We start from the raw sequence: 23,725 nt of genomic DNA on the forward strand, positions 1-23,725 counted from the left end.
AAATACTTTATTTTTCTCTGGACAACGACTAATAAAATATTATAATAACATATTATAAAAAAGTTGTGTTCTATAATTCAAACAATACTGATAAATTATGGTGACAGTTGATTGCCAAATGCAGAACTACTTTTTTAAGGGCGTAGAACTACTAAGGTGTTATAAGGCATGTAAACAACCTCTCCAGCTGACAGAGATACTGATCATCATGTCAAGGGCAGCAGGAACTCTAGTGACCACGAACAATGCCACCTATATCCCACCACGGTTTATGCCGGGGTAAGTAACGTACAGCTGATTTAAGTATTGATTCGAATTTAAATTGAAATGACCACGGCTCAACTTAATAATATTTCCTTATATTAAAGGACCTCTATTTGATCCGTACTCGAGTTGATCCATGCACAGGCGTTTGAAGTTCTGACTGTAAATTGTGATATAATACAATATAAAAAATAAGGGTATTTACTAGTAATGCCCTCATTTTTTATATGGTATTATATCTCAACTTACAGTCAGAACTTCAAACGCCTGTGATCCATGACCACGTCGTGAGTTCGTTCGCTGTCGTAGGGTGTCGTGAAATGACGATATCCTGGCCATATAAAAGTTTTTCATAGAATGTACATTTAGACTGAATCAGTATGTCATAACACGAGTTTATAGAACCGGATACATCTTTATTCAAAATGATAGGCGTAGTAAGAGTATTCTACTTCAGGAAACTGTCAAAGCCATTTTTTTCAAATCTGTGCTATTTGTATAAATTATGAGCTTCATTCTATATAAATTCATTACAGATACCAAGGACACTGTCCAACCACAAAGTATGATTATGGTGAAACATACGGAAATGCAACACAAAAATATTTCCAGGATTATCGATCAAAAACCTTGTCATGTTCAGCTGACCCACTGTGCAAAGGTGGCGAGTTTCCAACATACTATACCCACAAACCAGAGACTGTCATCAGCGCCAGAAGCCGAACGCGTGACAGATGGCTAAATGCTCCAAAGCATTCCCTGACAAATATAGATCATGACAGGAAAGAGGAACTCTACCAATTTGATAAAGTAAGTATCATTGTTATGTGGAAGTGTATTCTCGTATTTATTACCTTATAGATCTGTGCTCCATCAATGGCACCCTACTATGCATTACCTACAGTAGGAAATTTCAAAGCATTAGAATTGAACAGTACATGTAGGTCAATTTCCAAGCAACTGCATGCAGTCTCATAATTTGTTTCTTGTTCTTTGTGATGACTTGATGAAATTTTTTTGTTTCAGCTTGGGCAAAAACACAGAGAACACTACACTGACAGAAGTGGTACATCAAAGCGTGTTAATTACTTTATGTTACCCGTTGGTGCAGAAGATCAACTTAGGCGTAATGTGCCTTTGTAAGTATGGGTGTACTGACCATTAACCCATGCGAACAACCCTGTCACTTTGTGGCCTGCTTTGTCACCTTTTTCTGTTCCACTGTATGCACTGGTAGACCTATATATACTACTAATTGTGTGTTGCCAAGCTAGATGTGATATATTCCTGTAATATTAAGTGCAATTTAATCAGTTTGGTGATATTTGGCATTAATATAGAATGTGGAATCATGAAATATTGCCATTTTGACATGTAGCTATATTTGTAATTCATATTGTTTCAAATATGACTGCACATTTGAAACGACTGCATGACATCTGACAAAATTATGATGACATACAAAGGAGGGATTTTATTAGTAATTAACAATTCGTTATCTGCTGCTGTCATGTTGATAATTACTGATACACACTTTTTCTCAGCAGTAATTATAAACATCACCATCTCCTTGAGAAAGCGTGAGAAATGCCTAATTTATAAATAAAGACAGGAAACCCCAATTTTATTGTTATGATTATTTGGTTTAAGTAATTGACTCTTAAAATTTCTTTATCCTTATCAGTATTTTTTTTTTCAAATTTGACACCTCTTTTCTAATGTTTTTGTAATATTAGAAAATGTAACCTGAAAAAAATTAAGTGATTTTACTATTATTTGCTCTAGCATATCTGCACATCTATGATAGATACTGTATTATAACAGTATAGAGGTATCACTTAATGGACAAGTCAATATTTCATGAATTCATATACATTTGTAGTTGTTTTGAGGTTTTTGTAATATGCTTTCAGTATTGTTGTCTTAATCAGTCTTGTTACAAATTAGTGTATTCTATTTCATGGGAAATTCCATTATATGACAAAGTTACGAAGTGTGTGCAGATCCATACTACATGTAATTGTTAAGGGTGAAAGTTTTACGACTGAAATGACAAATTGGTTAGTTATAAAATCTTGCAATGGTTAATACTTGTTTCTTGTAAAAAGTGCTGTTTTTAATCTAAATATATATCATGGTAACATCATGTCGTTTTGTTGGATCAGGTTTGTCTCAGTAGTCTGTGTTAGTTATGTTAAGTTCATTTGCACTTGCATATGATGGTTTTGTTGTTTAAACCTTTACATATTTTAATACATATATATTTGACTTATATTTTTACTATATTTTTTTTAAATATTTAAATATTCACATTTTTAACAGTTCACTTTTTGAAATGGTTTCTTATTTTTTGATACAATATTCCTGTTATGATCACTTTTTAAAATCATCACCAGTTATAAGTTACGATTTACCAGGTACCTCATATTACTACATACTAGTCTAGTGTCAATATATACATTGTGGTATTGACTGCTTTTCTAGAACAGTATTTAAGTTTTATTACATATGAGAAAGTTGCCTGAATAAGATAAATCCTGATTATTTTACTAACTTTTAAGGTAAGATACCTTACTAAAAAAAGCTATTTAACAAATATTGCAGAGTGATTATTAAGAACACTGTATCAGTTGAAACAAACTGGCATGGATATCAATAGAATAGAAAAGTTAAACAGAGAAGACATTGTAGAGAAAGAAAATTGTCAAAGTTGTAATACACCTTTTTGTTTATAAGACATGTAAAATTACATAATTTCAAAAAAAATAAAGAGAAAATTAGTGGGATATAGTCTGTCTATTTCTCAAGATGCAAATCATAAATCAGAGTAAGTCTCTTTGGGTGATTGACAACTATACCATTGATCAGTATTTGACTGCCATAATATTGTTCAATGTATTAGGTAACAATGCAATATTTGTTGAACTAATCACTTTAACTAAACTTAAAAAAACTGTGTTTTTGGCAAATATCCTCTGATGTTTCATTAGTGGAAATACACAACTCATGGTGTCATTAATACTAAATACATTTATTTAAGGTAGTGTAGTACTTGGCAGATAACCTGACTAGCTTGTCTAGATGATATTATAGCAGCGTAGTAAACATACAAACAATATATATATAATAGCTATTACTCTATATCAAATAACACTTACATGATTCTATATACCCTTGTAGAAATAGGTTTTTAAGCAATGGTTACTTGTTATTTAGTTGTATGACCTGCTTCATGCCTAAATTATGCATGTGGAATCATTTCTCCAGCTGTGTACCTTTAGTTCAGCTTCAACTGTAGCCATTAGTGTCTAATCCTTCCATCCCTGCTTCAACAAAAGTACACCCATACCAACATAGTGTAACACTGTTATGTTTTACTGTTTCTTCAATCAGATAAACATTGAAATATTGTATATTGTTAAATTATATTGTTAAATTATGTACGTTACAATCTAGTTATTGAAGGTATGACATCATATATTGTTAAATAATTCCTATTTAATCAATCAGCAATATTAATATAACATTCACACAATTCAATCAATTTTCTTGTGCACAAAATGCTATTCACTGTTTCTGAGTGATTGTTGCTATTTCTTGGTCAAAGTCAATCATTTAAATTGTCAATTTGAACTTGCTGTGTGATAATGTGATGCACAATGTGACGTTCGAGTGCTGTGGTTTGCTGTGTTCTGCCATCACTATGTACTTTAAAGTACACCAGGGAGGGGTGCAGACCAGTCAAGGTAGGTTGTCATGTCGTCTGTACAGCACTTCCTGTCTTCTCTGCCCTCTCCTCTGTCGATCCAAACTATTTTATGATACTGTCAACATTCTTTTCTCCACTACAGAACATTGTTTACAGTGACTAGACTGTTGCCGATGTACATGTTTACTGTGACTAGACTGTGACTGATGTCCATGTTTACTGTGACTAGACTGTGACCGATGTACATGTTTACTGTGACTAGACTGTGACCGATGTACATGTTTACTGTGACTAGACTGTGGCTGATGTACATATTAACTGTGACTAGACTGTGACCGATGTACATGTTTACCGTGACTAGACTGTGGCCGATGTACATGTTTACTGTGACTAGACTGTGACCGATGTACATGTTTACCGTGACTAGACTGTGGCCGATGTACATGTTTACTGTGACTGGACTGTGACCGATGTACATGTTTACTGTGACTAGACTGTGACCGATGTACATGTTTACTGTGACTAGACTGTGGCTGATGTACATGTTTACTGTGACTAGACTGTGACCGATGTACATGTTTACCGTGACTAGACTGTGGCCGATGTACATGTTTACTGTGACTGGACTGTGACCGATGTACATGTTTACTGTGACTAGACTGTGACCGATGTACATGTTTACTGTGACTAGACTGTGGCTGATGTACATGTTTACTGTGACTATAGACTGTTGCCGATGTACATGTTTACTGTGACTAGACTGTGGCCGATGTACATGTTTACTGTGACTAGACTGTTGCCGATGTACATGTTTAATGTGACAAGACTGTGGCCGATGTACATGTTTACCGTGACTAGACTGTGACCGATGTACAAAAAATGTACATGTTTACCGTGACAAGACTGTGGCCGATGTACATGTTTACTGTGACTGGACTGTGACCGATGTACATGTTTACTGTGACTAGACTGTGACTGATGTACATGTTTACTGTGACTAGACTGTGGCCGATGTACATGTTTACTGTGACTAGACTGTGGCCGATGTACATGTTTACCGTGACTACACTGTTGCTGATGTACATGTTTACTCAACTCTGACTGATGATTCTGTTTCATTTACAGCATGTAAAATCTCCACATTTGGAAATGATAATTGAACTGCTGTTTCTTAATGTGATGTGTTGAAATCTGTTTTATAAATATTGATAAGTTTCATAAACTAACAATAAAATAAGCCAAGTAGAGCTACATTGAAATTACCTTGACTATTAGTTATCATGTCAGTGAACAGGTGAAGCTAAATGTAGTTTAAAATTTCTTTGATTTTAGATGTTGTGATGCATCAAGTTAAAACTAATTACACCTTTATTACCTTCACTTTATATTACTGTACAGTTTGTCACATAATCAAGATTCCCCTCATCACAGATCCATTAAAATGATGCTATTTATTTCTTATTAATGTCCCTAAACCATTAAGATATCTGCTCGTTATTATGGTGTCATTAATACCTCATACATCCTCCATACTTTGGGGTTATGTTTTGCTCTCCGCACCTCTGGAATATGTCAAGGCACAATTGAAGGTTCAGTGCCTGACACCTCGCACATGAAACAAAAACTATTTTGCTCCTTTAAAGTTTATACATCAAACAAACCTTGAGGTCCTATACCATTAAATTGACCGACTTTGAACTTGGTTGTCACTCCTCTTTGATTTTAAAAAGAAATGTACCAGCTTAGTAATTGGTAAGGTTTTCCCTCTGACACAAATCAAATAGTCAATTATGTGCCTTATGAATAAAATAATATGTAATGCACAGTCTCATTTTTATCACATGACAATCTATAACATTATTTGGTACCCAGTATGTATTTCACATGATGATAACACTCAATCTGTACTAGCTCCGTATATATCAGGGATTTAAGTAAACCAACTTGTTAATAGGAGATTACTACACAGATCTTTTTCAAAATAAAGATATTTATTGAAAGATCACAATATTTTTGTTTGTGACAACGTTGATACTTTACAGTCTTACACATCCAATATTAAATCTGTTTTCATTTGTGATAAAGACACCAAAAAGGGATGATTTTGAATTACTTCAAAATGGTCAAGCTTCATTAAATGTCCATATTAAGCGTTTAAGTGCCTACAATTGTGATTGATTAAATGCCAGAAACATGTTCTATAACAAAATATGTTGTTTGTTTCAGCATGATTTTGTCTACTAGACACAATGATGAAATCAACTTGCCATTCTTAATGCATGATGCTCGACGTCTTCCTCTGTTGAGACGTGTGGCCCCAGACTCCTCCCAGCGAGATCGGGAAATGCGGGATGTCTACTTTGAGAAGAGATAAACAGTTTAATATTAACACGAAACGGAAGTCTCGTACTCACTGTGATATCACTCAGCTTTCAGAAATCGTTTGTTTGAACATTTTATCATGCATTTTGTAAATGTCTACCGCAATCATGTAAACAAATAAGTCTTCAATGTTTGAAACCTCTGCCTCATAAGTCAAACCTATTTGTTATTGTTAAAACATCTATGTACAGTAATTATATACACCATTTTATATTTATTATTTAGTCAAATATATTACTTGGGTACATTTCTTTTTTGTATTTCCATGAAATGATCTAAAAACATTTTGTGTCATTAAGTGTTGCTATGGGTGTTTTTCTCCTTTTACTTTTGTACAATTCATTGAGAATTTATAATTTCTTGTTATTTAAAAGATAGAAGTGTTGGTATAATTTGATGGCATGGCTGTCAGTGTTATGCTTGCTATTAAATAGACAAACTGTGTCTTCCAACTAAATTAAAAAGAATTAAAAAAAAAAATTCTTAAAACTATCACCAAGATAATTACCAATAAAAAGTATCCACAGAAATTACTGGAGCATATCTGAAGAATTTCCAGTAATGTAAAAGATATCAAGAAAGTATTAGGATTTTAATTTGTATTAGTACCTGTGATTTCTACAAATGTATATGAATTGATCAGATTAGACATACATGTATTTTGGTTGTTTTTGTAGTGTAAATCTATTTTTGATATTTTTAACTTTAATGAGTGTATTTTATTATGTATTGGTTCAATCAACTTCTCCATGTCAACATGCAAGTGTAAATCTGTTTTATATTTTTCTTTAATTTCCCATTCAAGGGATACTCTGGTCTTTCACCTGTTCTCATTCACCTTGTTCATATACAAATTTATTGTCTATTGTGGAATAAAATGAAACTATTAATTTTTAAAATATCCATTCTTGTTTATTGTATATTTCCTCATCCTCTATTTGGGTAATAAGTCCTGTTCCTATCTGATAATCTATCATCAGTATTGACGAGAAAAGGGAATTAGTATTGGACATCACATAACCATTGACATAAACAAAGTCGTACCTCAACATATACATCTGTATATACATATACAATTAGCTCTGAGTGTACTATTTCAAATAAAACATGCAAGAAAAACATATCCTGACATTAATGAATTCATTTCTAGTTGATCTTAATTTCATTCATACATTCCGATATTTAATAAATGCACAAATTCACTCTACTCCTCCTCATATTTGTGATTATAAATTCAAAACTTGAGTTTATCTATGTGGGGATGTATGACTGTATCTAATGTGGGGATGCAAGATTGATCTGATGTGGGGATGTATGGGTGTATCTGATGTGGGGATGTATGGGTGTATCTGATGTGTGGATGTATGAGTTTATCTATGTGGGGATGTATGAGTTTATCTATGTGGGGATGTATGAGTTTATCTATGTGGGGATGTATGAGTTTATCTATGTGGGGATGTATGATTTATCTAATGTGGGGATGTATGAGTGTATCTAATGTGGGGATGTATGAGTGTATCTAATGTGGGGATGTATGAGTTTATCTATGTGGGGATGTATGAGTTTATCTATGTGGGGATGTATGAGTGTATCTATGTGGGGATGTATGAGTTTATCTATGTGGGGATGTATGAGTGTATCTAATGTGGGGATGTATGAGTGTATCTATGTGGGGATGTATGAGTGTATCTATGTGGGGATGTATGGTTGTATCTACTGTGGGGATGTTTGAGTGTATCTGATGTGGGGATGTATGAGTGTATCTGATGTGGGGATGTATGAGTTTATCTGATGTGGGGATGTATGAGTTTATCTGATGTGGGGATGTATGATTTGTCTGATGTGGGGATGTATGAGTGTATCTTATGTGGGGATGTATGAGTTTATCTGATGTCGGGATGTATGAGTTTATCTGATGTGGGGATGTATGAGTCTATCTTATGTGGGGATGGTTGAGTGTATTTGATGTGGGGATTATGAGTTATCATATGTGGGGAGGTATGAGTGTTGATTTCAGAATAAAAAGGTTGCCTGATGGCAACATCCAATCAAATGTCTGGATTACAAGTTCATGTCTGATTAAACCCATCATACCTGTTATACTGACAACTTTTTAAGAGACTGAACCACTGTCAAATTAATAAAGTCACTCAGTAACACTGTCCACACTTTCCTTTATAGTCTGAACAATGGCTTGTCTTTCTCCTGGCTTTGTAGCAAAGTATTCCTTTTGTTGCTCAGAATATTTCTCAGTCACTGGAATGATGTCTCTATAAGTCCAGTCTTGCCAGTGCATATTGAAGCGTTCCAGAAGCTCGATCCTAGTGTCTCTATCTGGGATAACATCAGGGGGTGTAGTCTGAACTAGCTCCGGACAGGTGATCGCCTTAAAAATTAAAACACCTCGCAGGGCAAACCAACCTCCGTACTTAGGATGAACACTCACACCAAAGATTTTCTGAAACGTGAAAAATTAAAAGGTAATCTATGAGATAACGATTCAAATTTCATCCATTTAACAATCGTCAGAGAACACTATAATTAAGACAAAATTAAAGAATGGTTAAATTTAAATTTTCCATTACAAACGCCTCCAGGAACGAACAATGTATTAGGTCTAAATTTTACAAACAGAAATTTAAAAACAAAAAAATGAAACAAGTTATGTCAACTTGTATTTATATATTTAGTCCTTTTTCTGGGTCTGGATTGGGGAGTACAGTGTACTTAATGTGGAAGGAAATGTGAGTACCCAGATAAAACTTGTTGTACAGATGGCCATAGACAACATACCTTTTAGTGAAAGGCGATTTAGTGACCATACCCTGCACCAATCAAATAGCCCAATAAGTAATTTTAAGATATGGTACAGTTGTTACAAGAATTAACTGCTACCAGAATCGAATGGTTTAAAAAAATACATTCCATTGCAAAAATTGTATAAAAGTTTTATTTAGGCTTGACATTGAACATGCATTTCTTGCTGGTAAGATGCAACATACCTTAAAGTTCTCAAACATAATGTTCATAGATTAACAGTAATTATAAACCACATAAGCAATGAATAGTTTTTTCATCCTTATTTTCAAATAATCTCTTTTTTCTCCAAAAAGTCTAGATATTGAGAAAATTAGCATTGAAAGGCATAGTAATATTTTGCAACAAAGCAAATGGTGTCGCAAAGTTCACCCATGTCAATTTTCATGACAATCGGTTCATTATTTCCGTGTACATTTGTATCCACATCAATTTATTTTGGCTATGGAACTGTGATGTGTGATATTGGTTCAGTAGTTATAAAGCCCATAAGATATGCTATCCGTCTTGATGTTATGATCCAAAGCATTTATCAGCAATTTCCAGCAATACCCCAGGATTGTATGTGATTTTGTTGATGTGCTGTACTTGCCTGTTTTACATCCCAATGGTCTGGAACAACGTCCTTTCTGTGGTAGTAGAACGCTGCACCTGCTACATGTCCTGCTGTTTGAACAAGGATTTTAGGGCGACGGTTGTGGTTCAACTCAAAGTCGTGAACGGCTTCTACTTCTGTATCTGGAAATTTCTGAAAAATGTGTGCAACATTAGTTCAGATATACATTTTAATAACAGTCAACCCTAATAGATAAATCAAATCATTTCTAAAGACTTGTTTGTTGTTTGCAGAAACCAAGCAAAATATCTGCCCAAAACTTTTGAAAAACATTCTTTGATTCTACTCACAAAACACAATATATTCCTTTTTTATATGGAAATATCATCAAAGTGATTTTTCTTACAAACCTCTTTCACAAGTTTGAAATGATGTGCAACACACTGGTCAATAGGATCTCGGACTCCATCACACTGCTGGCGACAGATGAATGGTCTGAAGGCTTTGTCATACATATGTGGGGTACTGATCACTAACAAAGCCAACGTGTCCGAGTCATATGGCAGTACAAACGGTTTATCCACACACTCATTGTACCAGCCTAACTGAAATGTGTAGAAAAGGTAATAGTATATGTTACTCGGTGGACATCCATGTTGTGATTTGATATATTTCAGTATTGGGTGATTAATCATGTACCTCTACAGTACTATTTTTAAAGCCTGAAAATCAACAAAATTATGTTGGCAGGCTTTACTCAAATCAGTTTTGAACAAAAGTAATAGAAAAGGGCCTAAAAATTAAAACAGGATAGAGCATACTGGGCGATTATCAACAATTTAAGGATAAATTCGCTGTACTGGAAATGTGTGCTGTCACATAATATTCTCACATTGATAGTCGGATAGACCAATTGAAGAGGTATCATTTTTCGTACCATATGGATGTATGAAAGTTATACGACCTTGAGATAACCTTCATGGTTAAACAGTATCTGCTGGGTATTACCGACTACATTAGGGTATTATCAACCAACTATTCAAATTATAATAATTATTGACAACATTATTATCAAAAACATTTTATCCATCGTCCTGAATGTCTGCTTCTGTATTTAGGTTTATCAGTATTGTATCATTGCTGCCCAAAATGTGCCACAACTAACTGAACATATCACATTGAACCTAATCAGATATGGGTTGCCACCTGTTGGGTGACAGCCTGGACAAAAAAAAAAGAGTCTTTGAGTCAGACTAAAATTCCTCAATGGAACATCGGCACTAGCTGTGTTATCAAAAAGTTTCTATTATACGTCATTTGGCATTTTAACATCCGTTTCTTCAGTTCTCTTTCCTTCCTTAGTCTTTTCCTTTCTTCAGCTAGTTTTTTTCTTTGCTGCCTGTTCCAGCTCTTTCTTCTGTTTCATTCTAATCCTCATCTCAGCCCTCTCTATCTTTTCCTCATCTCTCTCCTTGAACATTCTTAGCACGTAAGGTTTATTCTTTATTACTCCAATCTTGTCATCAGCTTATAATCTGAGACGAAGCTCCTTGTCAATGTTTTAGCATATACATTATACATATGTATGCTTACTAAAGACAACACAAACATATATAAATTTTGATATATTTGTGAAACTAAAATAACCTAAAATTATTATTAAAAAAATCTAAAATCATATACATCAGTATGTAATGTGTGTAACATCACTTTGTAATATAAAAGGGGGGAAAGAAAGAAAGAAAAAATAGTGTTGCTAGGTGTATTCAAACTCTTGTTCGAACAGCAGACAGAGTGACCTTGTTCACCATTACTCTACCACAGAGTCTCTCCTGCCTGTAAACTTTCAGAAATGAAAGGAAATTTGTTTGGCATTCTGAAAGAATGATTCTTGGTGATAAAAGTGTTTGAATGACAAGATAACCACTATAAAGGTATTTTGCTTTAATCTGAAAAATTGTTGATAATACCCAAGTGTTCTCTAGCAGGGACATATATATTATTATCTTATTATATGTCCCTGGCTCTAGTTAGTTTATTATAAATACGTTTAGTTTTTAGATAATACTATGAATTTCTGATTTGTAATTTGATATTGCTTAGGGTCAAGTGACCTTTTGTAATCTCCTTTTGTCTGGTTTCATCCAGCATGCATTGTAAACAATTAACATTTTCGATTTGAATGACCTTGACCTTCTTTCAGGGTTACATGGGTCAAATGTATCTTTAAACAACATCTTCTCAACAACCTAGAGGCCCAGGGTCATGATACTTGACCATTACATGATGGGCTTTCAAGGTCACCGGGGTCAAATGTGTTAAAATCTTCATAACCTCTCAATAACCAATTAAGGTGCCTTTTAGGGCAATGATATTAGGTCAATGTCATGCTGCAATTAAGAGCTACCAAGCTTGTTCAAATGATTGACCTTGATCTACTTTCAACAAAATTCCCCGCGGCATAGACTTGTGTTCCTTCATACGCTTATTAAAGGGCTTGACTTTTTACTCAAATACACTCAAATATACTCAAATACACAAAAAAAAATACTCAAATACAAATAAAATTCACTTCTATAACATCAATTTGTATGTAATGTGATCATTAATTTGTAAATATTACGACATAAGGCCTGATAAAAAAAAAAAAAAACCAACAACTTTGCAAGGGAGGTAACTCCTTTTCCTATACAACCTATCATACCTATTGAAAACAACAGTCTGGTTTTCTTTAATGTTTTTTAAGGCCTGACTCTTTCCTACAAATATATTTGATTATTATTTTCTTTAAGGATCTTAGTCTGCCTGTCTCTTTCTACTAAATATATAAAATATTACATGTATTATTGTTACTCAATCAAAATACTCTAGATTTCAATACATAAACTATAAAATGCCATGTATGCAAAGAATATTTACTCATGCACAAATTTTTTTTTTAGTTGAGGAAATAGACTTTTTTGTCAGGTTATGGTCACTTTCAGCATTAAACGGAATTATCGTGGATTAAAGGAAAAGTTTCCGTTCGTCCTTGTCCGTGTCACTATACTCAAAATATAACAATACATATGTACTAATGACTGTGTTTGATGCACTATTGTTCATGTGTTTTATCGTATAGATTTTAATTCCCCTTATCTCTCTATATATATCTGTGTAAATGCATGTGTGCTTATCATATCTATTCCGATGCCGATGGCAAAAGAGAATCGAATTTCCAGGAGGCATAGGAAGCGAACGGAGAGAGCTAACCATGGCACAGGATGTGATGAACTTTAGAAACAGCAGATCAGAGTGTTTTGAAAAGTGAATAGTGTGAACTTCTGCTATCGGCATCGGAATAGTTTATTGGAATAGTTTACTTGAATTGTTTATTCATTTGATAATCTATAGTCATAATGATTTTTTTTAAACTATATCTTCATTATAACTCTCTCTCTCTCTCTCTCTCTCTCTCTCTCTCTCTCTCTCTCTCTCTCTAATATGTAAATATATGTCAGCTTGTAAAAATAAATGTATTATATGTATGTAAAATTATATAGGGAAAGGGCTTAATATAAGTTTGATAACTTGTGCCCAATTCCAATGTATATATTAAGATACAATAAAATATGTTTAAATCAAAGTGTGTTTTATCATTTTCTCTGGCATTAATGACAAGATTTTTATTAGAATGAACAAAAAGATTTGTCCAGTCTCATCTATTTTTATGGCATATTGTAACACAATTATCCTCCGTAAACTATTTAGATTTTAATTTTCTTCAAATCTAATGGGCAAATTTCCTTCTTCTATTTCAAATTAGTGATGGGTTTTTGTCCAACTTTGGTCTGAGTTGTCTTCGAGCCATGTAAAGCCGCCAATTTAAGGAAATTAATTATGACTTCATATAATGTGTTCTGTGACCTATGGATCCATTAGTGTTGACCCTAATAAAAAAAAATCCTTAATATTTTCCTTTAATGTATGAATGACATGGTTTTTCTTAATCAGGTCCATACAGGTGCCCTATAGTAATCACTCTGTCTGTTTGTTTGTTTGTCTGTCCATCCACAATAGTTCCTTAACTTTCATACTTATTAATGATCATGAACAACTCGGGATCAATCCTGACCAAGACAAAGCTAGGTCACTATGGGTGAGAGGTCAGGGTCATTTGGATCAAAAGGTGAAGGACAATGTAGAAGGTAAAAGCTAACGTGTGTTTTATAGTATACTGTATTTATATTTCCATTAGCACAGAAACTGTGATTATAACTGATAAAATGAATACTTTATAGTCCTTCCTGTGAAATCTAAAGCAGGTCAGCATTTTCTCAAGCCTAAAGTTGAGTATAGGATACACTTTCTTCAAATTTATATTTTCATTTAAAATATGAAATTCCAAAAATAGAATGAAACCTCTAAACATTTTTATTATTTTTGTATATACCAGTAGTCTTTCCCATATTTTCCAGTCCTTATTAAAGAAGTTCAGATGATTTCCCTTTACTGGTTGCAATATATCTTAGAGTGTGGTATGTTTCTTTGATGTAATTTTTCAAAGCTGATGAAGACAGACTCTTTTCCTGGCATCTTGTGTTATAGATGTATTTTCATCAAAATCAAACAATACTTCCCATTTCCTTTTTCCAGTAGATTTTATATTATTTTTACACAGACAGTTATAAAATTATCTTGCTCCTCTTTTCTGTTTGAAAAAAATCTAAGGTATATGTAAGATAGTTTTATGAATTCAGTGGAGATATCTTCTTTGGAAAAATTCTTTTTTATAGCACTTTTGACACTTTGATAAGTGAGAAAGTTAGTATGAATATTGAATTTCTCCATTAATTCTGTATAGCTGTAAAATCTACCATTGCTATTTTCTTTGACTATAATTTTTTTATATAAATCCTTTTCTATACCATTCTATATTAAAATGCTCTTATTTTCTATTGTTACTAAAATAAAAGATTGTAAATGTTTCATTTTCAGATCGCTTTCACTACAATTCTTAATAATTACCTCTCTTTTTATCTTGTCTGATGAACTTTTCCATAAGAAATAATAAATTTCTGTATTCAGTTTCTTAATGAATATCACCAGGATTTTGTAAAGTAATAAAAAGGTGATTTAACAACTTTATGAACAGATGATTTAACAAATATATGAACAGATGATTTTACAACTTCATGAACAGATGATTTTTGCAAATATATATACATGTGTATACATATTATAAGTATATTCAGGCAAAATGCAACCTCTCAAATAAAATTGAATAAAATTTATGTATTGCATTTTTTGTTTTTTTGCTTTTAGTTTGTTTTTAGATGATATGCCTACTTTACACAGAAAAAAAAATCATCTAAATATATAAATGTACACATATATATTAATATACAATCCTGGTGTATTTCTGTTTTTGTTAGGAAATTAAAAGTTAAAACAAAGATATGCGTTAAGCCTTTACCTAATTATGGAAAACGTTAAACATACATGTTTAGTACACTTGAAGTAGAATCCTTGAGGTTTACATTTATAAGAAGTAAAACCATCTTATGGACCATAAAATTCAATCATATCATCACAGAGTAAATTTTGAAATTTTGAAGCCCATATGAATCAACACCTGATGGTGTTAACTTATTTCTCCTTGAACTGTTTAAGGGTCTCCATAGAATCTATATGAAATATTTTGCTTGTATTATGCCTCTTTTATCAGTTTAATGTTGTTTTCGTTTCTTTTTTATATTAACAAATTTTGGGATATTGTGGTATACTATATATAAATTAAGGTTTATTATGAGTTTATCACATATATTCTTATTTTGGTAAAATGTGCTAGAATTGTAGAAAGCTTATAATTACAATGTATGTTCTTATTGCTTATGTTATATTTCAATGTAATATTATGGAATATTTGATGTACTTAATATTAATTGCGCGAGGTGCAAAAGAAGAGTAACAAGCTGAGTCCCTGATACAATATTTTTAATTCATACTCATCTTTAAACTTGAGTTTTTATACTGATGTTAAATGACCAGTTTAAGATAATTCATTTTATATCTGGTTTAATTAGGTCTTAGGAAATTAGATCTTTACCTGTGAGACATATATACTGAATCAGTATGTCTCACAGTTAAAAATTGGAGGTTATAGGACCCCCCTCCCCCTCACCCATCTCTCTCCACCTGCTAACACAGGTGGAGGTACGGACAAAAGCCCCCCCCCGGACATTAGCCCCCCCGGACATTAGCCCCTAGGACAAAAGCCCCCCCGGACATTAGCCCCTTCACACTAATCAAAGAGTGGACAAAAGCCCCTTCATGAAAAAAAAATGATATTATTTTTCTGTTGATTTTTAATTGCTACATATACATATGTCATCAGTGGCTTCGACAAAAGCCCCGGCTAATTAATTATATATTCATAAAAAAAAATTATATTTTTTTTTTTTTTATGATTTTTAATTGCTGCATATACATAACATATGTCATCAGTGGCTTCGGCAATGTAAACAACCGGTTCCAACAACAACTACTTGAACTGTCTGTTACATAAACAATAAGCTGTTACACAGGTGTTTGGTAGGTTTTTCATTGATGTTGTATTCTCCTGGAAAGAAATATATCATTAATGGCTTCATTGTTTCTTTGATTTTAATCATTCCTAAAATTACACTTTTCTTATTACAACGCAGAGCAACATGTTTGGTTAGGTACTTATTATATTATAATTTGAGACACTGTAAATAGGGATCAAAATTTAATGTTTATTGCTTTTGTAGGCATTTCTTTGATTAGCAATATTTGCAGTATATTAGGAAGTCAAAAATTATGTGTAATCAGTAACAATTTGTTCATCATGGAGAACTTTCCTGAAATTTTTAGCTGACTTAATAATATTAAGTTTGAAAAAATAAATTATGTTTAACCACAGACATATAATGCTACACTGACATTGAACCAAGGACCTTCATTTTCCACACAATTATTCTCCAAATTTCAGAGATAAAAACAACAATATATATATATAGTTTCTGTTTTTCAAAAGTACAGATTTATTTAAAGTATACCAGCTAAATTTATAAAGAAGGGGCTTTTGTCCGGGGGGGGGGGGGGGGGGGGGGGGGGGCTAGTGTCCAGGGGGGCTTTCGTCCGGAGGGGCTTTTGTCCTAGGGGCTAATGTCCGGGGGGGGGGGGGGGGGGGGGGGGGGGGGGGGCTTTTGTCCTACACTCCACAGGTGTGACACCCTTTCATTACCTGGACAGTTCAGTTATAGCCTTAGGGGGAATCTTTCAATACACTGGTCAATTAGTGTAAGTTACACAGGCGTGTCAATTATCTCCCAAGGTGTGAAAAATTTATCTACAAATATTGTAGAAATAACATCCATATCTGTGAAAATGTTGAAGGGGTGGAGTGATTTATAAAATTTAACTAAAATGTAGCAAATTAATATTGTCCAGTAAATAAAACCAAACAATATATCACACAGAAACTTGATCTTATTAAGTAGTAAACCATGGCCATATTATAATGCTCATAATCTAATTACTCATCACCAAGTTAAGGTAATAACATAAATTGAAGTTATACAACACAACCAATATGACTTTCAAACATTCTTACATATAATAATGGTTGTATTCACTTCAATTGTTTTGCGTAACCACCCTAAAGAAAATGTTCCAGAAGATTTTCATTTACTTTCGACATTTAATAAATGGAAAGCAATGCAGTATACATGTATTTTAAGGAAATCATTACAATAATGTGTTTGGGGATTAATTTTCAAATGTTTCTAACAATATCTGCATGATCCTACAGAGTACAAACACCTTTCTGAAAATGACAAGTATAAATATTGAAGATCTTTACAGCATGATTTAGGATTGCACAAAAGATACAAGATATTAATATCTTTCAAAATAAATTAAGAGATGGATGCTGTATAGCAAAAATCAATAATAGTTGTTTTATCCTAGGATACTTGAATGATGCTCAGGGACTTAACACAGTGATCAAAGGACCCAAAAGCAGCCAAAAAACTAATATCAGATCAGTTGATGTTAAAGGACTAGTTAATAGATTTTCTACCACAATACGCCGTGTTATTCAACTCTCAGACCATCAGTTAATCATCACAGCTGTTGATTAACAATCTGTTTATACCACACGTGGTATAAACTCTGCACGCATTTCGATTGGCTAACACAGTGAACTTTGACCCAAGCTGCAATTGTTATTGACGTCATCAATAATCTAATGACGTCACATCACCGGGTCCCGGACGTCACCGGTACACTTTATTTGCATACGCGAAATTATACTTGGCCACGTTTCCCTTTGATTCAAGCCGATATTATTGTGGTAGAAACAGGTCACACGACTCGAAATTGTTGGATATGGAATTTATTTCACACTCGTAAGTTATTTTTTAAAAGTTGCAAAAAACACTCGCTAAAGCTCGTGTCTTTTGTAAATTTTAAAAAATAACTTACTCGTGTGAAATAAATTCCATATCCAACAACCACTCGTTGTGTAACCTCTATATATCCAATTATCATACTGTCACTATAGTAACACACTTAGTTACAAGTAGTATTTCCTAAAACTTAAAAAAAAAGGTCAAATGTTTTAAGTATTTATTTATACAAAAAATGAAAATCTATATGGAATAAAGAATTTTTGCCATCATCAGATGGAAGTACATTAACAATTCCTATTTATCTTTTAGTCTGATCAGGAAAACAAAATGGCTTTAAGCCAGCCAGCCCACCATCAGTTTCAACAGTTTAATATGTTATTGATACATTTCCAAAAGTTTTTCTTAAGATCTATCTTAGACTTCATATGTAGGCTTCCAATATAATCAAATGAATAATAAGTAATAGGGGAAAGAAGGGAAAAGTAGAAAAGAGATCAATCTCAATGGTGGACACCAAGATCCCCTGGAATCTCTTGTTATACAGCTGATGGTTTATGATTATATCTGATGATTTTTTTAAGTCTGATTTTAAACAATGATGAAATCCTGCTTAAGTTACACAGTTCAAGTTCAAGTTCTTTATTACTTTAAGTCAGCTGACTTATCAGTTATAACATATATACAGAACAACATAATACAAAGACAACAACAGTTATACACGCGTACGCACACACTCGCACACACCGCCACCGCCACACACACACCGCCACCGCCACACACACCATCACATACAGTGGAGAGTAAACACTAAGTCGCAGTAATCAGCTCAGATCTCCTTTTGTTTGCTTGTAACAAATACTTGCCAAGATTTCTTATTTCCGACAAATTCTCACACGTAAGAAGTTGAATTAATTTATACATGCTTGGATGTCTTACATAATATTTCTTAATCAATTTTATCCTTATGTCAATATAACAGGGGCATTTCAAAATGAAATGGAACTCATCTTCGACATCATTCAAGTCACATAATGTACATAATCTGTTTTGTCTTTCGATTCTGATATATCTGCCACACTCGATATTTAGCTTATGTGCAGACAATCGAATTTTACATATTTGCTTTAAATAAATTATATTTACAGATTTTGATAAGTAATACTGGAGACCAAAGTTACACACATATTGGTACAATGCTCCTTTCGGAGAAGATTTAATTTTTTCAAAGCATTCTTGTCTAAATTAGTCACAAAGACGTTCTTTTATAATATAAAAAGTGTTATTACTTACACTGGAAGATTCCCACACATTTCCAAGACCAATTCTGTATAATTCTTGTTTTACACTCATTAACCATATGTCATTATTACAAAGCATATCGTCATAGCATGACCTAAGTATACAATTTTCTACATTTCTCAGTTTTATCCAATATTTGAATATTCGAAATTTTCTAATAATTTGTAAGGGATATCTTCCCAGTTCATAATACACCATAACATTACTAGTTTTATTATGTAATCCTAGTATTTGCTTGCAGAATCTCACATGCAGTTTTTCAATATCCGGAGCGGTATGGAAGCCCCAAACTTCTGCTCCATAATTTAAAACACTATTTACATAAGTATCAAATACTGCTAATTTTGTTTCAATATTAAAATAATTTTTCCTACAAACATTTAAAAGTGCAAACAATGCTTTTCTCCCCTGGTCAGCAACTTGCTTCTGAGTTTGTTTGAATTTCCCGTTAAAATTTAATAGCACACCCAGGTAATTAAATTGGTCGACAACATCCAATCTATTTCCTTCGTATGTCCATATTTCATTCCCTCTTAGTATCCCTCCATTTCTAAACACGACAATTTTAGTTTTCCCAGTATTTACCGTCAAATCCCATTTTTTTGTGTACTTGGCAAGAGAGTTTAACATTGTTTGCAAACCCTCTGGTGTTTCAGATATAATCACCATATCGTCAGCATACATAAGTAAAAACATGTTTATATCTTGTATTTCAATAGATGGGCAATTATCTACTATAAATTGCATTTCACAATCATTAACATATATAGCAAACAAAAGGGGTGATAATATTTCCCCCTGAAATAATCCGTTATCTATCTCAAAAAAATCTGATAGAATACCATTATATTTAACACAACATTTCACATTTTTATATAATGATCTTATAACTTTAAGAAGTTTTCCTTCTACACCTTCCTTTATCATTTTATACCATAGATTCTGTCTGTTGATAAAATCAAATGCTTTTGTATAATCTATAAAACAACAATAGAGACGTTTTTTCTTTTTTAACGTACGATTAACTAAAGACTGTAAAGCAAAAATGGCGTCTACAGTAGAAGAGTTTTTCCTAAATCCAAACTGGGCGTCTGTTACTTTATTATATTTCATTTCGAACGATACAAGTCTTTCATTTATAATAGCAGTAAAAAGTTTACCCGCACAACTTAATAAGGTAATACCCCTATAGTTATCTGTGTTATTAACGTCACCTTTTTTAAAAACGGGAACTATATTACCAAGTGACCACGATGACGGGAAATAACCAGACTTGAATATATTATTGAATAATAGCAATAAACATGGCATTAAAATATCTTTACAATTAATAAAATATTCATTAAAAATACCATCTTGTCCACACGCTTTGTTAGTATTTAGTTTTTTAATTGCAGTCAGAATCTCAGTCTCTGTTATATCTACATCTAGTTCATGAGGGAGAAGATCAGCTGAATTCACACCATACTCATTAAGAAAGTTTGATACATCCCTGTCTATTGTGGGCTCACTCGATCCTAATGAACAAAAGTGATTGTAAAAGTCCTCAACACTTAAATCGTTTATCTTACTATGTTTACGTTTCCTAAACGTTTTGTAAAATGTTCGCGGGTTGTACTTTCTTAAATAATTCATCATGTCACCTTGGTGACATTTATACTCCCTTTTTAACTTATATTCGAGTTTCTTATACAGCGTCTTTTTATTTACTAGTGCTTCCCTGTTCACAGTCGATTTACAAACATTAAAAGTATACAGTGCATATTTATAATCTCTATATCTTTGTTTACAGGGATCTGTAAACCATGGCTTATCTCCCTTTACAACATTTTCCTGCTTACCTGTGCCTTTTTTGCTACTTGTATGGGTACAGTGAGGAACAATTAACTCATTTAGAATACTTGTAAAATTTGTTACACATGTATCAATTCCTTCTTGGTCACATTTAGTAGTATTACATGACTGTATCAGTCTGTCAATGTTTTCTTGTAATACCTCACAAATTCTACTATTATTTTCTTCATTCCATTTTACACTTGTTTCTCTCTTGTCATTTAAATTATTACTTTGTTTTTCGTGTTTAACTAATTTAAAATTATTACACAAAGAAAAACTAACCGGTGCATGATCAGAATAGGTATTAAACTCACCTGTCTTCAATGTTTTAATAATATCTACCTTATTGTCTAGAACTAAAACATAATCAATGAGGCTAGTTCCGTTTCTGTTATAGAATGTAATGTCTCCCTTGGGATCCCCAGGATGTCTGCCGTTAACAATTCTAAGACCGGTTGATTTACAAACTTCCAATAACTTTCTACCAAACTGATTTACCTGTTTGTCTACACTCAAACGCTTGGGCATATTCACATCTGGTATATAATTAAAAATATTTGATAACATCTCCGCAGCAAATTCCCCTATTCGATCACATCTAATAAAATCATCAGCCTCCCCAGTTCTACTATTAAAATCACCCGTTACAACAATATCACCATGTGTATTGTACTTAGATACACATTCTTCTAGACATATAAATGGATCTATATCATTCTTATCATAAAAGGTGCTGTTTATAGGTGGGAAGTAGCATGCAAATACGTAAGTATCACGTTTAGCCTCAATTTCACCGATGCCTTTCAACTTCAGAATCACAATGCAATCTAAAATATTATCAACAACTGTACAAACTTCATTCAATCCATTTTTAACATAAATTAGTATCCCACCCCCTTTTGCATTAATACGGGGAAAAGTATATGAACAGTAACCAGGCAGTGTTATGTCATCGTCAGGCTTAACCCAGCACTCATATAGACAAATTATATCATACATATTTACATTTTCAACAAATTTTGGATCTTCAAGTTTTTCACAAACTGCCCTACAAACATTCCATGACATAATTGTCACACTCTCCTGCCTGTCCTATGTATCCGAGGAAACCTCAGCAGGTGTCCGTTCATTGACCGATGACTGCTCATCGGTGGCGGAAGTACTACAAGGTACGCTTCCGCTACTAACCGCATCAGTGGGTGGCACCTCGGTGGTGCTAGGTTGTCCAGTGACATGTTGATTTCATTTGGAAGTCAATTCTAATAATGCACCTATTGCTCTTGAGATATAATCATTCATTCTAAAGTTGGTCACATATCTCTTCATACTACAGGTACTTTACAGTAATATTCATATGTATTGCTATCCACTCAGTGATTGAGATTACAGTAGACTACACTCCCTTTGTGGATATTCACAACTTGGCTATCAATATTAACATACTACATGTAATTTAATTTTAAAATTATAACTGAAATTTTATGACAGCATGGCACAAAAAGTCATCTGGAAACTTTTTAACAGTTTATTGAAAAATTATTATGGAAAATATTAATTCATTGCCTTGACTTCAATTTTCAATGAATTAATTACTCAAAGATTGAAATATGGATTTGTGAGGGGGAAAAAAATTCAATAAAAATGAATTGTTTTACAAAATACCACAAATTTGACAACAATTTTATACAGAGAATCAAACACAGTATAGAAATTCTTGTAATAAACCCCTAATGTTTTGCATATGATACAGTTGGGCATTTCAGAACAAATATTTGGCTCTGTTCTCTGAAAATAATGCTAATTTAAGTCCCATTTCCCAACGTTTCGATAATTCCAAGTCAATTTCGGTAAAGCCTAAATATCCCAACCGACCCTGGTATCATAGTTCGTAAGAATCACCAAGATCGTATATTAACGACCATGTTACGCACAAAATAAGGTTGTGTGTGTGAAATACATTTGTATTTGAGTATATTTTTGTGTATTTGAGTATATTTTATGTGTATTTGAGTATATTTGAGTGTATTTGAGTAAAAAGTCAAGCCGCTTATTAAAGTATCGATGGCGCTTCCAACAATTATTAAAAATAAATTTTAATTTCTCTCGTTTTGGTTAAATCATCCTATTAACAAATTCAGGATTTGTAAGATTTCATGTATATAAGTGTGTAACATTAATTTTGCGAATTCACTTTTGGCATACTAATGTACATTTCAGAACTATTGATAGAAATGTTGCAGATCAAAGCGCCTTATGTCAAACCGTCAAAACTGGTAACGTTCCATTTCATTTACGTATATTTGTTACCTTGAACGGATGTACTTCGAATCCCACATTATCCAATAAATTTTTAACAATTTCAACAATTGTCTTCGCGTTTAGATCGGTTGCCATTGTCATATCTTCATGTTCTTAATGTCCCAAAAATGCTACACGTCTCCATGT

The 23,725-nt window shown here is 33.0% G+C and overlaps 2 protein-coding genes across 2 annotated transcripts; one reads left to right on the top strand and one right to left on the bottom strand.

Moving 5' to 3' along the window:
• Window positions 1-103: 103 nt before the first annotated feature.
• On the top strand, window positions 104-7,258 carry LOC117325774 (protein FAM166C A-like). The gene is made up of 4 exons (XM_033882226.1): window positions 104-279; window positions 801-1,074; window positions 1,291-1,403; window positions 6,200-7,258. The coding sequence occupies exons 1-4, from the start codon at window positions 119-121 to the stop codon at window positions 6,345-6,347; spliced, it is 696 nt and encodes a 231-aa protein (XP_033738117.1). The 5' UTR covers window positions 104-118; the 3' UTR covers window positions 6,348-7,258.
• Window positions 7,259-7,707: 449 nt separating this feature from the next.
• Window positions 7,708-23,725, bottom strand: LOC117325773 (methylmalonic aciduria and homocystinuria type C protein homolog). Its single transcript, XM_033882225.1, has 4 exons — window positions 23,588-23,725; window positions 10,139-10,333; window positions 9,765-9,920; window positions 7,708-8,813 (listed from the first exon to the last, which is right to left on the bottom strand). The coding sequence occupies exons 1-4, from the start codon at window positions 23,678-23,680 to the stop codon at window positions 8,502-8,504; spliced, it is 756 nt and encodes a 251-aa protein (XP_033738116.1). The 5' UTR covers window positions 23,681-23,725; the 3' UTR covers window positions 7,708-8,501.

Source organism: Pecten maximus, chromosome 4 (genome assembly GCF_902652985.1).
Source record: "Pecten maximus chromosome 4, xPecMax1.1, whole genome shotgun sequence".
Taxonomy (NCBI): Eukaryota; Metazoa; Mollusca; class Bivalvia; order Pectinida; family Pectinidae; genus Pecten; species Pecten maximus.